The following is a 15,748-nucleotide window of genomic DNA, read 5'->3' as shown; positions in this document are numbered from 1 at the left end:
TCACTCACAGACCCCCAGTTAAAGCTGAGTAACTGTTTGTTTTAGAAGTAGATATTCCAATTTGATTATCTTTGTTTTTAAATGACACCTATTCTCTCTCTCTCTCTCTCTCTCTCTCTCTCTCTCTCTCTCTCTCTCTCTCTCCCTCCCTCCCTCCCTCTCTTCCTCCCTCCCTCTCTCCCTCCCTCCCTCCCTCCCTCCCTCCATCACCCCCTCACATTGATGAATGGACTCTACCTGGATCTTTCATTTGGTAGCTTAGCCTATCTATTCTGTAACTAGCAAGCTATAGCTGTTACTTGGGAACCTGATGGTGCCATGGTTCCCATGGCAAAAGGGGGATGACTACTTCCCTTTTCTCTGTTAATTCACAAAATAGCCTCTAGCCTATACAATGGAACAAAATCTAATGTCTCTTTAAAGACTTTTGGAGAAGCTTGCAGACTTTTTGCTCTTAGCTAAGTCATAGAAGATCAAGAATTTTCTTCCAGCATCTGGTTCTTGAAGACTCTACTGTGTGAAATTCATTTGCCTGTTTGCACTTTAAAAGAGGAGGAGGAAGAGGAAGAAGAAGAGGAGGAAGAAGAGGAGGAGAAGGAGGAAGAAGAGGAGGAAGAAGAGAAGGAAGAAGAGGAGGAGAAGGAGGAAGAAGAGGAGGAAGAGAAGGAGGAAGAGGAGAAAGAGGAAGAGGAGAAGGAGGAGGAAGAGAAGGAGGAAGAGAAGGAGAAGGAAGTAGAGGGGAAGGAGGAGGAAGAGGAGGAGGAGGAGATAAGAGTGACTGCAGTGGACAAGGCAGCATGACTGCATTGTTGTATGGAGACAAAAGAATTTGCTTGACTAATAGCACCATTTGTATGTTATGTGCTGTAATATGAATGAACTCATTATAGACCCCATGTGAAGGGTGGCAGTGTCTGTGCCTATTTGTTCTATGTAGTCTAGACGGTAAATGTCCAGTAATGTTGAAATCATGAAGCTTCATCTGTCCTGGTGGTTTTATGAAAGTTGTTCCTCTGGCTCAAGGTGATCCTCCCTGGACGTTCTCCATCTCAGGTTGACTCCAAGACTTAAATGAGGGCAGCCTGACTGGCACAGAGTCACTAGACATGAACTTAGTGGGTGTTAGTTTTTGTTGTATCCCAGTTCCAAATTGACTGCACTCCTCCTTTTGACTTTCTTGGATCTGTTCTTTAGTCTTTGAGTCATTTAGGAGCTGAAAGAAGAGCTTTAATATAGGTCCACGCAGCTGGAATCCCACCCACTCTGAGCACAGCATCCTGTCTTACAGCCTTCTGCAGCACAGGGTCTTTAGCTCTGCTTTTCTCTCTCCTTACCCCTCTTCTGCCATCACTATTGACGTATTGACAACACCCACAGTGTCCATGTTCCTCAAATCTTCCCAAGGTTTACAGTCCACATGTGCGCTTGTGACTCAGCACAAACCTGAGTAATGACTGACAAATCAGAGTTAAACACTATCTAAAAATAACACAAATTGGAAAACTTCAAAATGTTTAAGCCATGTGATTTCCTAAACCACTTTGCTACTATAATTTTACAATGAACAGTGAGAGGTCTGATGACTCAACTCATTTCCAGAACATTTTTACCATACCATTTAGTCCATGTGGAAACAAGTACTTTTGTTTTTCTTTTCATAAAACCGTGTGTTATGTCTAAAATGAGAGGGACCTTTGTTTTCTACTTTAAAATTATTTTTTTTACCATTTCCTATAATAGTCTAAAGTCACAAGCTGACTTTTTTTTTTTTTTTTTTTTTTTTTTTGATTTTCAGCCAGAATTTTAGTTGAGGTCAAATAGTACTTATGAAACAAATTAAACATTTAAGCATCACAAAGAGCACCGTGCTTCTCTGAATACCTCAGTTGTTGAGATTAGTTGTGCCAATTGTGGAAGGAGTATGCATGCCCTTTTTACCAAATCATTTACTAGTAATACAAAAGCAATACTTTGATGCATAGGTATGGTTATCATCCAAAAATCATAAGACAAATCACAATTTTAGAATTAAATGATTCAGTCATCAATGATGGCTTGAACTGATGGATGAGACCAAGGAGGCAGTGAAGCAATTCCCTGCTAGGGCCTGAGTGTCCCTGGATTAAACATACAGTATTTGAGTTTCCATAACATCAGGTCCTCAGCCTGCCTCCTCTGTCCTTTGTCAATGAGAACATCAGTACCTTGCTCTTTCCCAGACTAGAGTGTGTAGTGTCACATTCTACAGGGAGAGGATCCCCTTTTCCTGACCTACTATGTGCCTAGTGACCTGTTTTTTCAGTGTAGTGGCCTCCTTTCCTTCCACTTCTTTGCATGGATTTCAGGAGATATTAGGTATGGATTTCAGCTATAAGAAAGGAATGTCACCAAAAGGACAAGGGTCTCCAACCTCAAAGGACTTTGGCTTTTATTCTCAGAATGAAGTCAGAGCAATGAGTATTGCAGCTTCTCCATCCAGGCAGCTCTGCTATTTTGAAGAGTTAATTCACTTTTGGAAGGAAACAACTTGAACATCTTTAAGGTTTTATTCCTACTGACTTCAGCCTTTCCAACATAGCTTCTTTGGACAATTCTGTATAGATTTGGACAGGCAAGATTTGACATCTATACAATAAAATCTTTTTACTATTTTACTGGGTATAACTATCCCATAAGCTTTATGATAAAATATTGAACTGCTTTCTAAACTTCAGGATTTATTGAGTCTGTTAGTACACTTATGATTTGTGTGTGTTTGCGTGTATGCATACACATGTGTGAGTGAATGCACACCACAGCACACTTATGAATGTCAGAAGACAGCTGGTGGGAGCTGGGAGCTGGTTGCCTTCCTCTATGATGTTAGTTCAGAGATTGAGCTCCAGCTGTCAGGCTTGGCAGCAAACATCTTTCCTACTGAGCCATCTTACCAGTCCCAAGCAATAATTTTATATTCACAGTATTAATAACAACAGTATCAGAGAAAAGTAAAGAAGTTGAAATTAAATTAGGCATAAAACACATCAAGATCCATAAACTACTGACACTTTTGAACTCTTGAACGTTCACCAAATCTATTTTGAGTTGATACAGTCTTCTTTTTATATTATTTCTTTGTTAAAAACAAAACAAAAAAAATTCTGAAGGGCCAGAATTTAAGACTGATGAGTTTATTCTTATTGTGATATTGTCTTCAGGCGAGTGCTGAAGCATGTTGGAAAGTGATTGTGTGACTCTGGAATTTCCTGTTGTTGTATGTCTCACAGCATGCTGTTCATCCCTCAGGTAAAAAGAGACTAGATCTGGAATTGGCATAGGGTCACAGAACTGTGCACGTTACCCATTCTTCCAAGCTACTCTCCTTCCTCAGTGGAAAGGGACAGTGCATCCTGTAAGCTGGGAGACAGGATACAAGTCCCAGTCCATTCAAAGTCCATGGAAAGTTTTTAGATCAATCAAGATTTCCTTGACTTTATATGTAAAAAGAAACATTTTATTGACTACCAAACACAAATTACTTTAGGCACTTTATTGATATAAGAGATGGAGAGGTAGTTAGATAGTTGTGTAGACAGTTGAGTCTTTATGCTGTGAACAATCCAACTTCTCTCTGTCACAACCATGCCTAGACCTGAGGCTAGGCTCCTCCAAGACCCATCAGTATGGCTGCAAGACATGCTAAGTTGGGATCATGGTTTTCTGTCTTCGGAACCTCCTGCACCAGGAAGGTATCTGGAATAACACCATGACTTACAGAGACTCCTTGATAAATTCCACTGATGTCTTCAGAGAGAAACACATGTGTGCATGTGTGTGTGGGTGTGTGCATATTCCTGAACATTAAATATCTAGGTTAAATAGTGATAAGTACTATTAACTCTGAGCTGTAGTACATAGTTTTTATGCCTAGTCTTAACCTTCATGTACTCTTGGATTTGGGTGCTGGGATTTCTTCATTCTCCTTTTTAGACTCTCCTCTGTCCACACATATAACCTCACCTCTAAGATGAGGAAATGTACATAAAATAAAAACAACACTTAGTTATAAAGCTTCATATTAGTGGATTATCTATAACCTAATGAATAGTTCTGCTTCCTCTAAGGAGTGCTCCTCATTTCTAGTTTGATTCATCTTAATGTTCATAAAATATTTGAAGTGCTGATCTTCAAAGTTATACTAATAAATGAGGATGAGCCTACATAAATCCTTACCTGCTTGGGTCTTAGTTAAGCATCACAGTACTCAGAGTGACCTTCTCATGCTGGAACCCAAGGCTTTTCCTCCATATGTCCATAGCCATAGTCCCCACGTTGTTTTAGTCCTGATGTGATGCTACTATTTCTGTGATATATTTTAGCAACTTGGAAGTGTATATAGTATACTTGCCGCAATCTTGAATGTTGGAAACATTGAATTCTCCTCTGTGGCAACTGAATACCAGATGGACAAGAGCTACATCTACAATCACACAGCTCTGGAAAACTGTGAGTTGTTTTGTCTTCCATTCAAAATTGAACTCTTACATATCTTATGCTGGGGTACATGAGGGTAACTTCAAATACTGACACTCATAAAGATCCTACAAAGCATGCTCAGATTCGGTTCTATAAAACTAAGTTGTAAAATATCAGCTATCAAGTTGAGTGTTGTATCTCAGCTCTTACGAAGCAGAACAGATGGATTTCTGAGTTTTAGGCCAATGTAGCATGTAAGATAGGCAGAAGATACACAGAGAAATCCTGTCTCATAAACCAAAACCAACCAAACAAAAACAAATCCTTAAACAGGTGAGTTAGTTACTATGGACAGAATTTCTAGAGATTTCTAGTTTTTATGACTATTTTATAGATTGGGTTTTAGTATGAAAATGCAGAAAATATAGATAAGATATAATTGACCTACTTAAAAAAATAATTAAATTGTCCTTTAGTGTTTAGAACCTGTATCAATTAAAAAGTAATAAAAAAAACTTGTATTTTTTTACCACTTGAAATCCATTCACTTATTTATAATGAGTTAATTAATTTTTCATTTTCCTTACGAAAGATGCACATCATTATTGCTCCAAATCTTTTCTCTCAAAAGCAAAGTGTTCCTAATAATTTAAGACATCCCACTGATTTTCTCCAGTGACATAGCTTTTTCCTATTTAGAATATACCTGTTCTTTTACTTTTAATACTGGCATACACTCCCATAATTTCTTATTTGTTGTGAATTTTATTTGCAACCTAGAAAATCATAACACTAATTTTTAAGTATTTATTTCTTCCACTTTACTTATTTAATTGGTTCGTACCTGTCTCCTGTCTCTAAGATTCCTATTTTTGTATCCTTTGTGGCTTTGGAAGTTTGCAATAGAGGAGAGCAGATGTTTAAGGTTGACATCATGATTGTCACGTACCTGGAAACCTTGAGAATACCTTCTCTGATTCTCCATATATAAAATAATTGATTAGCACCCAAGATACAAAACTACTACATGGGAATTAATAACCATGTAAAACCATTGATAAAATGCACATGTTACTACCACCACCCCAGTCATAATTAAAGTATTATCTGTAGCCAGCAGAATGACATACTGTTGGTTTATGTTATTATGTTTTGCATTAGTTAGACACATACCTGAGCTAAATCACTTTAAAGGGAAGAAATACATATATGTCGGTTCATGGTTTCAGAGTTTCTCCTTTATAGCCACTTGGCCTATCTTTTCAAGTCTATGTGAAGTAAAATATCAAGGCAGGAAACAACTGCAAACTGTTTGCCTCATGGTGACAGGAAAACATAAAGAAAGAAGAGAACAGGATTCCAACATCCCTTCAAGAGCACAATGCAATAAGCTAATTTCTCCCTCTGGCCTCTACATCCTGAAGGTTCCAACACCTTTCAAACGTACCAGTGTCTGGAACTAAGTCTTGAGCATATGGACCATTAGGAGACACTTAAGACTCAAAAGGTAATAGCTGTATACAAGAATATACTTAGAAACAAACTAAAAATTTATTTTGATTATTGAAACTTATTTTTACATAGCAAGAAAACCAAATAGTTCACAAAGAAGTACTATTAATTTGTATATAATTAAAAGTATTTGAACCACTTCCCAGAATAGCCACTTGTAAAATAATGTTTATTAATTTGTATTAAAATTATTTACAACTTCACTTAAAAAGAATTATCTCCAAATCAAGGTCATCTATTTCTGTTTCTGTGTTTGTGGTCAGCATTACATCCACAACATGGTCACCTCTTGCTTGAACTTACCTCCCAGCACTTACTCCACAGTGAGAGTTGATCTTTACTCAGCTCACTAAGAAACCACTTCATCAATGTATCTGTGGCCCTCCTTATCTCCCGCCATTGCCCTCTCTCCTCTCCCTCTGCTCTTTCTTCTTCTATCTTCCCATCTATTTTTCTCTTTCTCTTTCCTCTTTCCTTCCTCTTAAATTTCTCGGTTGGCTCCCCTTCCTCTGGATAAAGACCATTAAGACTGAAACTTGGTTTCCAAAGGATTATACATAACAATATATCCTCATGTAAAACGCTTGACATGTAGCAGACACTCAATGAATATATGTCAGATGAAAGGACAATATCTGAATGGAAACAAATGTACAAATCCGTAAGAGATAACATTCAGCAATATAGCGAACTAAAGTAGCCGCAGTGGCATTGCAGTCCAATTGAGACAGCATTGTCAAGAAAACCAACAGATAACTGTGAGACAGCCAGAGGATGTGAATCTGCTCCAGACATCATATACCAAAATGGATTCTTAAAACTTTGTTTTGTATTTATTTATGTATGCATTATAGGACATGTGTAAAGGTGAGAGAGCAACATGGTTCTCTCCTCCCACGCAGGTCCCAGGGTCAAACCCAGGTCATCAGGCTTGACACTGAACACTTTTACCCACTAAGCTTTCTAACTGGCCGTCTACACAATTTTCAATGCTCCGAATTTCAGTGCAAGAAAGGTTCATGAAAGTGCCGAGTGAGACATAAGTACAAGATCCTGAGATGTGAAGTGATTATATTCAGAAGGCCGAAGATGAATGATCTTTAAAGGTTGCTTTTAACTATAAAACTTAAAACTCAATGTTTTAAGTTTAAAACACATTTTGTGAAAATGAAACAGGGAGAAAATATTTGCGATGTATACATCAAAACATCACTCTCTCTAAACATAAAGAGTTCTTGAAAGCTGGTGGGGAAAGATGAGCCCAGAGGCAGCCATAAAATGAGAACTATTACTCATTTGGGTTCATCTTTACAAGAAATAATTAAAACAAAGAGAACGGCGGTTCTCAACTTTCCTAATGCTGCAAACACTTCAATACAGTTCCTCATGTTGTGGTGATTCCCAACCATAAAATTATTGTCATTGCTACTTCATAACTGTAATTTTGCTACTGTTAAGATTGTAAGTATCTGATATGCGGGATATTTGATATACAACCCCTATAAAATGGTCATTCGACATGCCCCCCAAAGGAGCCATGGCCCACAGGTTGAAAACCACTGAAATAAGATAAAATTTTTCATATCAAACTGGCTACTTTAAAAATGTTAAACGTCTGGCACCCATAAAATTGTTTATCTTCTTGGACTCTCATTGGCCGATAAGGACAGAACTGGCAAGTATTTAAAGAACAGTTCAACAGCTTACATTCTGGAAATGATCACATAATAATCATATCAAAATGATTCCAAACCTATTCCTTGTGCTTTTAAAATATGTAGCATAATTTGGTGAAATTGGTGCTGACATCCTATAGGCAACAGCACACCTGTGCAGCTGTTTCTTCCTTTCAGACGGTTTGGTTTGTGTTGTGCTGTAGCGTGCAGCAGCCACAGTTTGCTTAGTGGAAGCAAGAAGAGAGCAGTCAAGAAGAGGCAGGGGGAACTGACACTCAAAAGTGGCTTCTTTGGAACCGTGAAACAGTCATTATTTATGTAATGTCAGGTGCTGCATTTCTATTTAGTTACTTTTGTTTTCTAAATATAGAGTCCTTTTCACTGTCTTCTAACACTAATCTACTGATTTTGCAGCCGCTTCTTTGCTTTGCATTCAAGCAGATGAGCTGCAGGAAGCTCTCACCTCACACTGTGTGGTCACTAGAGGAGAAACAATCATAAGACCCAACACAGTGGAAAAGGCTACTGACGTCCGAGACGCCACAGCCAAAACTTTATACGGACGTCTCTTTAGCTGGATAGTCAATTGTATTAATAGTTTGCTGAAGCACGACACATCACCAAGGTAAATGTTTTACACAACTGTTTTCTACAAATATTAGGCAGTGTATCTGTTTTTGGATTTGTACAAGTCCCTTTGAATATGTTTCTGATGGGTTTAATTTAATCATTTCATCTCTTAGTAGCGCCGTCACATGATCATTCCATGTAACTATAAAATATGATTGCTATTCTGAAAACTGTGGCCATGTTAGTAATCGAGGTAGAAAGTGATTTTGTGTGGCATTATATTATCAATTCAAATGTTGTTTTAATTAGATTATGTTCCATGAAGTGTTTAGCATTTTACACCTGTATAAAATGTCAGTCCAGTAGCTCTTTGTTGTTTCATGGGCTTAAATTAAACCAAGACTATAAAGCAAGACTATGTATTTAACATTCCCACTGCACCCTCAGGAATAGGTGCTGTGTCTTCTAATGAAACTTGATTCTGAAGTACACAAGAACATGGTGGGTAATAGTCACTGCAGCCTGCTTATGAGTGTTGACACCAGACATTGTATCTGTGGTCCTCAAACCTCATTTTGGAAGAAAAGGAATCATAGTCACCATTTGACTAGATTCACAGAGATGAAAGTCGTTACATTCAATCTGAATTTTTTTTCTGCCACAGGTCATGGGAATTTTAGGAATGTTGCACATTGAAAAGCCTATATTAACATGATCTTGTCTTCATTTGCATTTCCTTACCAAGTACCAAAAAATGTCATCTTACATACACTTCACATGTGCAATTCTTCAGTATTTTCCACTAAAGCACATCCCATGTCATATACAGCTAGACTATCTAGATTACCTATTGTTGACATGTGACCTTAACTCCCTGGATGTCACAATTGTCCATGAACTATCCACCAAAGCCCTACTAGGCTAAGTCTCAGATCATACTACTGTTTTCCCAGGATGACTTTATATATCAAAATGACTTTTTATTCATTAGTAGCCATCAATATGACATTAAACATCTTGCAAAAGTGGAAACATCTAGGGAAGTTTCCACATTCCTCATAATGTAAAAAAGATGATTAGAGACACAGGCCTCACTCATTAGCTCTTGTCTGCAGGCTTAGCACTAAATGGCACCCGGAAAGGGTGATGTGCTCAAAATCCCATTGTTACTATGTCTGTTGTTACTAAATTACTAAATCTATTGTTACATGTCTGCTAAATAGTAATTGCCCTCACATTAACCAGAACTATCCAAGACTTAGGGTATTTTTTTTTTTATTGAAGTTAGTTCTAAAAAAAAAAAAACTGACAGTTTAGTTTTAGTTCTATCAAGGCAGATACTAAGATATTTTGTTGTTGTTGTCATTGTTAAGAGGCCATCTGGTTGTGCACCCCAGGCTGGATTCTCCTACCTCAGTTTCCCTACATGTTGATTATAGATCTGTGACTTCACAATCAGTAGAATTAACATTTTGGAAGTCTTAGGTTTTCAATCTGAGCTCAGACTCGGTCACTTTCTCCAAACATGGGAGTCCCTGCAGATTCCGGCTGCCAGTCCCACCTCTTCCAGACACAACACTGAGCATGACCTACACTGACTAAAGGTGGGCACAAAGGGAAGCACTTTTGTAGTTTGGTTTTAAAAAACACATCAAAACTACCTCAGTCTTACAGACACAAACTTTTTTACCAGGTACCTAATTTTCAGTGAACAGAACTAGCTGTATGGGATAGCAGAGAGAACATGCATTTAAGATAATTCATGTGTAAAATACATTTACTTGTATTTTAAAGTTTGCTTGTTTGCTCTCTCCCCCACTTGTGTCAGTTTTTGTTTGGTTGGGGTTTTGTTTGTTTGTTTGTTTGTTTTGAAGCATGATCTCACTGTGCATCCCGGACTTGAACTGTGGAGTCTCCTGCTTCACCCTTCTAAGGGCTGAGACTACAGGTGTGTGCACCACAGCTGGCTTACAGTAGTTAATGATAAGATGAATCCCTACGTAGTTGTATCTTTCTCTACATCATCACTTCATCTGTGTTTACATATGAATAAGCAAATAAATAAAAAATAAATAAGAGTTCTTTGAGAACAATTCAGGCATTTGTAGAAAGACATTTTCAATTTTAAAAGAACATCTGCTTTTGTGGTACTGTTTACAATGCTCTGAGTGTCGGCCAGGTTGCCCTATGATGCCCTTGACTGGCTTAGGTTTGTGACTTTGTGCTTCCAGCCCATGGCAGGAAATCCCCACTCCTGTTAAGGTGTATATGAGGATGGGAGTGAGTTCTACAGTACGGAAAAATGCTGTTCTATGTGCATATTAAAATTAATTTACTGCCATCATCTTTGTTTTCTACGGAGAGAGCCATGTTTCAGTTGCCAGCGGGATTTCTGAGAGGATCTGCTTCCCCTTGCCCCTTAAGGAAATGAAAAATAACTCAACAAGCACTTCCTTAACTCTTCCAGGGGAGATGAGGCGCTAAGCATAGGCATTCTTGATATATTCGGCTTTGAAAACTTCAAAAAAAATTCCTTTGAGCAGCTGTGCATTAACATTGCAAATGAACAGATCCAGTATTATTTTAATCAGCACGTGTTTGCATGGGAGCAGGTATGTTGAAGTAAGGACTAAAGATGTGTGTGCGTATATGTGTTCTAGTGCATAATTACGTAGAATGAACTGTACATCTCCCGTTCATTTCATGCCTTAACACTCAAAGACAAGGAAAATGTTTACTTTTCTCCATCCCTGTAAGAAAAAATACAGTGTGAGTTTGATTTGAACAGACATATGATGTTCTAAGTTCTTCGCTCAAAACCAGTGCACCCCTCTTTAAAACTTAACCACTGTGAGCCCCTGCAAACAAAGGCATTTCCTCTGTGCCTACGGGCATCTCTTTTTTTAGAATGCACCGCTGGCATTCCATTTGAAATTTCAATATTCATCTACAGGGCATTAAACTTTCGAATCCTAGTATCCAGGCAACAGAATTCAAGATAATGTGTTTGATGCAAATGCCATGAAGCAGTAATTTTGTCAGGTACAATGTATAATTTACGGTTCAGCTTCAACAGTATTTCTATTTAGAGAAAGTGGAGAGCTATTTGAATTGCACTTGGCACACTGTCATATTAAGAATATTTAAATTATTTTATTAAATCTAAAAGAGCAATATTTAATATCAGTTCGTATGTCGTTTGTCACCTTCAAATTATGTTACTTGGTTTGGTGTTTACTGATTAGAATTGATGTTTTAATTTAAATTATGTAAATTGGAGATGCATGGGGTTTTTTGTTTTTTTTTTTTCTATTTAGAACATTCAGACTTCATTTCAAAACTGCAGTTTGAAAATAATGGTCACAAAAGAAAACTTGTCAATCTTGGCACTCCTTAGTCTAAGCAAAAGACACACATATTTTTAATTATTTATTCGTTTATTTATTTATTTATCATTTCATTCGTTTACATTATATCTCAAATGATATCCCACCTCCTGGTTACCCCTCCACAAATCCCCCATTCCATATCCACCCGCTTTCTCCTCCCCTTTGCTTCTATGAGGGTGCTCACCTACCCACCCACCTTCTCCCACCCCACTGCTCCAGCATCCCCCTACGCTAGGGCATCAAACCTCCACAGGACCAAGAGCCTCTCTTCCCATCGCTGACAGGCAAGGTCATCCTATGCTACGTATGTATCTGGAGCCATAGATACCTCCCTGTACACTCCTTAGTTGGTGGTCCAGTCTCTCTCTGGGAGTATGGGATGGTCCAGCCAGCTAATGTTGTAAAGGACACACATTTAAGAAAACTCATTGGTTCTGTTCTCCCTACGAATAACAGGTTCTAGTGGATATTCAGTGTCTCGCTCTTCCTAACCCTTTTCTGGTCCCCTTGCTACTTCTCTCCATTAGCATCCTCTGAATGCTCAGACATATCACTAAATCACCTTAACAGTAAGAGCAAACAGAAACCTTCAGTTCTTTTTTTTACTCTGCATGGCTCTATGGTGAAGACCTTCACTCTATCACCCTCAAAGCCAACCTCCAAGAAAGCATGTTTAACATCCCTTTCATTGCACTGGCTTCTTCCCCTACCTTAATATATTTAGTACACAGCATCTGTTTCTTCCTTGCCTACTACACTGCAACAGCCCCAGCCTTACTTTTAGTATGGCCTTCTTCACTAGTCCACAAACTCTATACCCATGATCAAGATCATCTCATAATCTGATTCTAGTGCTTTCAAAGGCTGATGCATAACACGTTTTAATACGTATTAATTAAATCAGTGTTGTTTTTCTCTAATGCCTCAATAGAGAACACACTCAAACAAGACACTTAAATAAGTAGATTTGTTTGTCTATGGACTTTACTATAAAGGAGCAGTGTATGCTCATGAATCACTCACCTGATACATTACTGGCTTGCGCTGTCAGACCATTGTTTTTGCTTGCTCACAGAGTTAAAACCTGCTTTCATTGTGGCTAGCCTTTGACCCATGTACAGATGGATCAGTAGTTACTGGTATTTACATCGTTATAGAATGTTGATATTTACAGAGCATGTTGACTGGTAAAAGTTTGTTTCATCCATTATCCTAATGTTTTTCTTATCTCTTTGGGCTTGCTAAAGAAAACTATCCCATAGCACCTTTAAATATCTTTCAGAGGTTTAAAAGAAATACATCTAAATTACTACCACATCCTAAAATGCCCCAGACAGTATCTTCACAAGTAAAGCATTTGTCTTACTTAAACCAAAAAAAAAAAAAAAAAAAAAAAGGAGGGGAGAATTATTATTCTATGACTTTGAACTCTAAACAATGGTTTACCATGGAAGGGTTTTTTTCTTTTTTTTAGTTAACTCAATTTAAATTTTGTTGCAGTGTTTCATAGGACACTTTAGAAAAATTGGTTACAAAGATATGTTGAGTATCACCCTAGGGTTTTACTTCTACTATCTGTTTTAGGAGTAAAACATTCCTTTTGTTATAAAACAGAATCAATAGGCTATAGTGTATTAGTTACATTTCATTACTGTGACCAAAATACCTCCAATAACAACTTAGGTTTATATGGACTTACAAGGAAAGTTATTTAGTTTAAGATTTTTCAAAAGTTCCACCCCTGATTGCTTGCCTGTGTATTTGGCAGCTGGAGTGTAGCAGAGGAGTATCTTAGCTTGTGGCTGACAAAAAAAAAAAAAAAAAAAAAAAAAAAAAAAAAAAAAAAAAAAAAAAAAAAACCAGGAGGGACGACAGGCTTGCTATAACCTTCAGAGGAACGTCCCTTAGTGACCCACTGTCTCCAGCTAGGGCCAACCTCCCAACATTCCCATCACCTCTCAAAATAGCATGCCCAACTGAAGGTCAAGCTTCAATACATATTTGTAGACATTCTCAAACCATAGAATTTAATAAAACATGTTTAGTGACTGATTTATAATGGCATCTAAATTGATAGCTTCTCAAGTAAAACGTTACTCAATGGTAACTTGATGTCCAACTAATGAACTACGTGGCTTACTTTCAAAACACGTACCCTCTCTCTCTGGCAGCTGTGCCTCTTTTCTCTTCATAACCTGCTTTTCTATGGACATTGATTAAATACCTCAAGATCTTTTAACAGTCAATCCCAAGCATCCATAACTCATATCTCTTTCTTTTTTTTTTATCATCTAGATATCCTATGGTAACACTGTTTTTCTAATTAGTCCTGGACTATTTTTAGCAAATAGTATTTCATATGTTATTTAGTGCTTTATTCTTTCATGGCTATAGAACAAATTTATATACATACATACATACATACATACATACACACATACATACACACACTGATTTTAAGAACATTTAAATCAATACTATATAAAAACAATAATGTGAGACATTTCAGGAGTTACCTAGATCCTCTCCCTGAAGACAGGACCATGAGCCAAAGAGTGTAGCTGTAGAATCTTTTTAAAATGTACTGCTGAAATCTTCCTAATGAGCTGCAGCTGAAAGTACATGGTCTTCTCAAATGTATTAGTTGTACAGATATAACACTCAAGCTTGCCTTCCCTGGTACATTTGTATAATAGATACATTGTTAACTTTCACATTTTCCAAAAGGCTCTTGGTTGATAGAGCCTATGGCAGCAAAGATATTATCTGATTCTCAATGAGAAAATACTGTCCTTCATGAGCCCTTAATCTGAATTTCCACAGGAAATAACCAAGGTTTTGGTTGTGTTTGAAGTGTGTGTGTGTGTGTGTGTGTGTGTGTGTGTGTGTGTGTGTGTGTTGATGGTAATATTTAAAATGGTGGCACCCGATCTGGCTTGTTGTTACTGGGCCCACCAATTTCCTGACTAGGCAAGGACTGAGGCCATGAGTGGCAGCGAGCTACGGCTGCTCAGCTGCTCGGCTCTGCCAATCTCCCACGCTGCCGCCACAAGGCTGGGCTGAGACCAGACCATACTGCCATCCACGAGGTACCGGTAGAAATGAGACTCTAATGTTTAAAGATTATACAAAGGCTTTATATGATTAGAAATGGTCAATAAACAAACAAGATGCCCACACAATTAGAGGTGTGTCCCAATATCTAACCTTATGATATAAGTTGTTACCCAGGACTGCTCTCGATACATATGTGGTCTTCCACGGCTCCTACATCTCTCCTCTTCCTCTCCTTACTCCTCCCACATTAGCTCCTCCCCAAAATACCGAGCTTAATGTAGCAGGAAATATACCACTCTGTGTGTGTGTGTGTGTGTGTGTGTGTGTGTGTGTGTGTGTGTGTGTGTGTGTGTGTTAGTTTTCTTTCATATGAGAGGGACCCCAACAGGAATCCAAGTGTGTTAGAAAGTCTGAGCTGTGTGTAGTCACATTTGCCAAGTTAGAAATGTGTCTCCATTGCCAAAGGTTTTCCATGTTGGCTCTGTAGTAAGTTTTGTCCTCTGATTTAATTTTATAATGTTGTATGCTTATTGTGGTATAGAACAAATTCACAACATATGAAGCTTCCCTACAGATTTACATTTTGAGCTGAGGGAAAACACATCAACCATAGTTTGAATTGGAACAAATGCCACTCTTCCTAAGAACCACTGACTACTCTGTATACCTGTATGATACTAGCAAGAAACTATTTTGAATACTGAAAACCCACTCTGTATACATACATTTCTCTTAATACTTTGGATAAGCTTTCTTCGTGCATTAAAGTATCACATCTGACTAGCAATTAACTGGACTAAAGTTGGATTTTAAGGTGATATGTTCATATTTGTTTCTACACAGAGATAGGCCATTGCATATATCATTTAATAAGCCCCTGTGGGTGACAGCTGAAAGTTAAGTTGTTTTAAAAGCAAGCAACTAAAGTACATATTGAAACAATAAATGAAAAATGACTGCTCTTGCAGATTTTGTGGAAAGAAATGTAAATAATTTTGTCTCCCACTGTTCAACAACCTGGAGTGCTGCACATTTCTAACGTAGCCTTCCACACAGAATGCATGGTCCTGACAAAGAATAAAGGCATAC

At 37.8% G+C, this 15,748-nt stretch overlaps 1 protein-coding gene across 1 annotated transcript in view; it reads left to right on the top strand.

The window, feature by feature from the left end:
* Myo3a (myosin IIIA) overlaps positions 1-15,748 on the top strand; it is a 186,567-nt gene that overhangs the window by 107,811 nt on the left and 63,008 nt on the right. The window contains exons 16-18 of the mRNA XM_034510582.2: positions 4,359-4,485; positions 8,058-8,268; positions 10,681-10,825. Of these exons, the coding sequence (XP_034366473.2) occupies positions 4,359-4,485; positions 8,058-8,268; positions 10,681-10,825 (483 nt within the window). The remainder of the gene's footprint in view (positions 1-4,358; positions 4,486-8,057; positions 8,269-10,680; positions 10,826-15,748) is intronic.

Source organism: Arvicanthis niloticus, chromosome 8 (genome assembly GCF_011762505.2).
Source record: "Arvicanthis niloticus isolate mArvNil1 chromosome 8, mArvNil1.pat.X, whole genome shotgun sequence".
Classification (NCBI taxonomy): domain Eukaryota; kingdom Metazoa; phylum Chordata; class Mammalia; order Rodentia; family Muridae; genus Arvicanthis; species Arvicanthis niloticus.
This window is presented reverse-complemented; position numbering and strand designations above follow the sequence as displayed.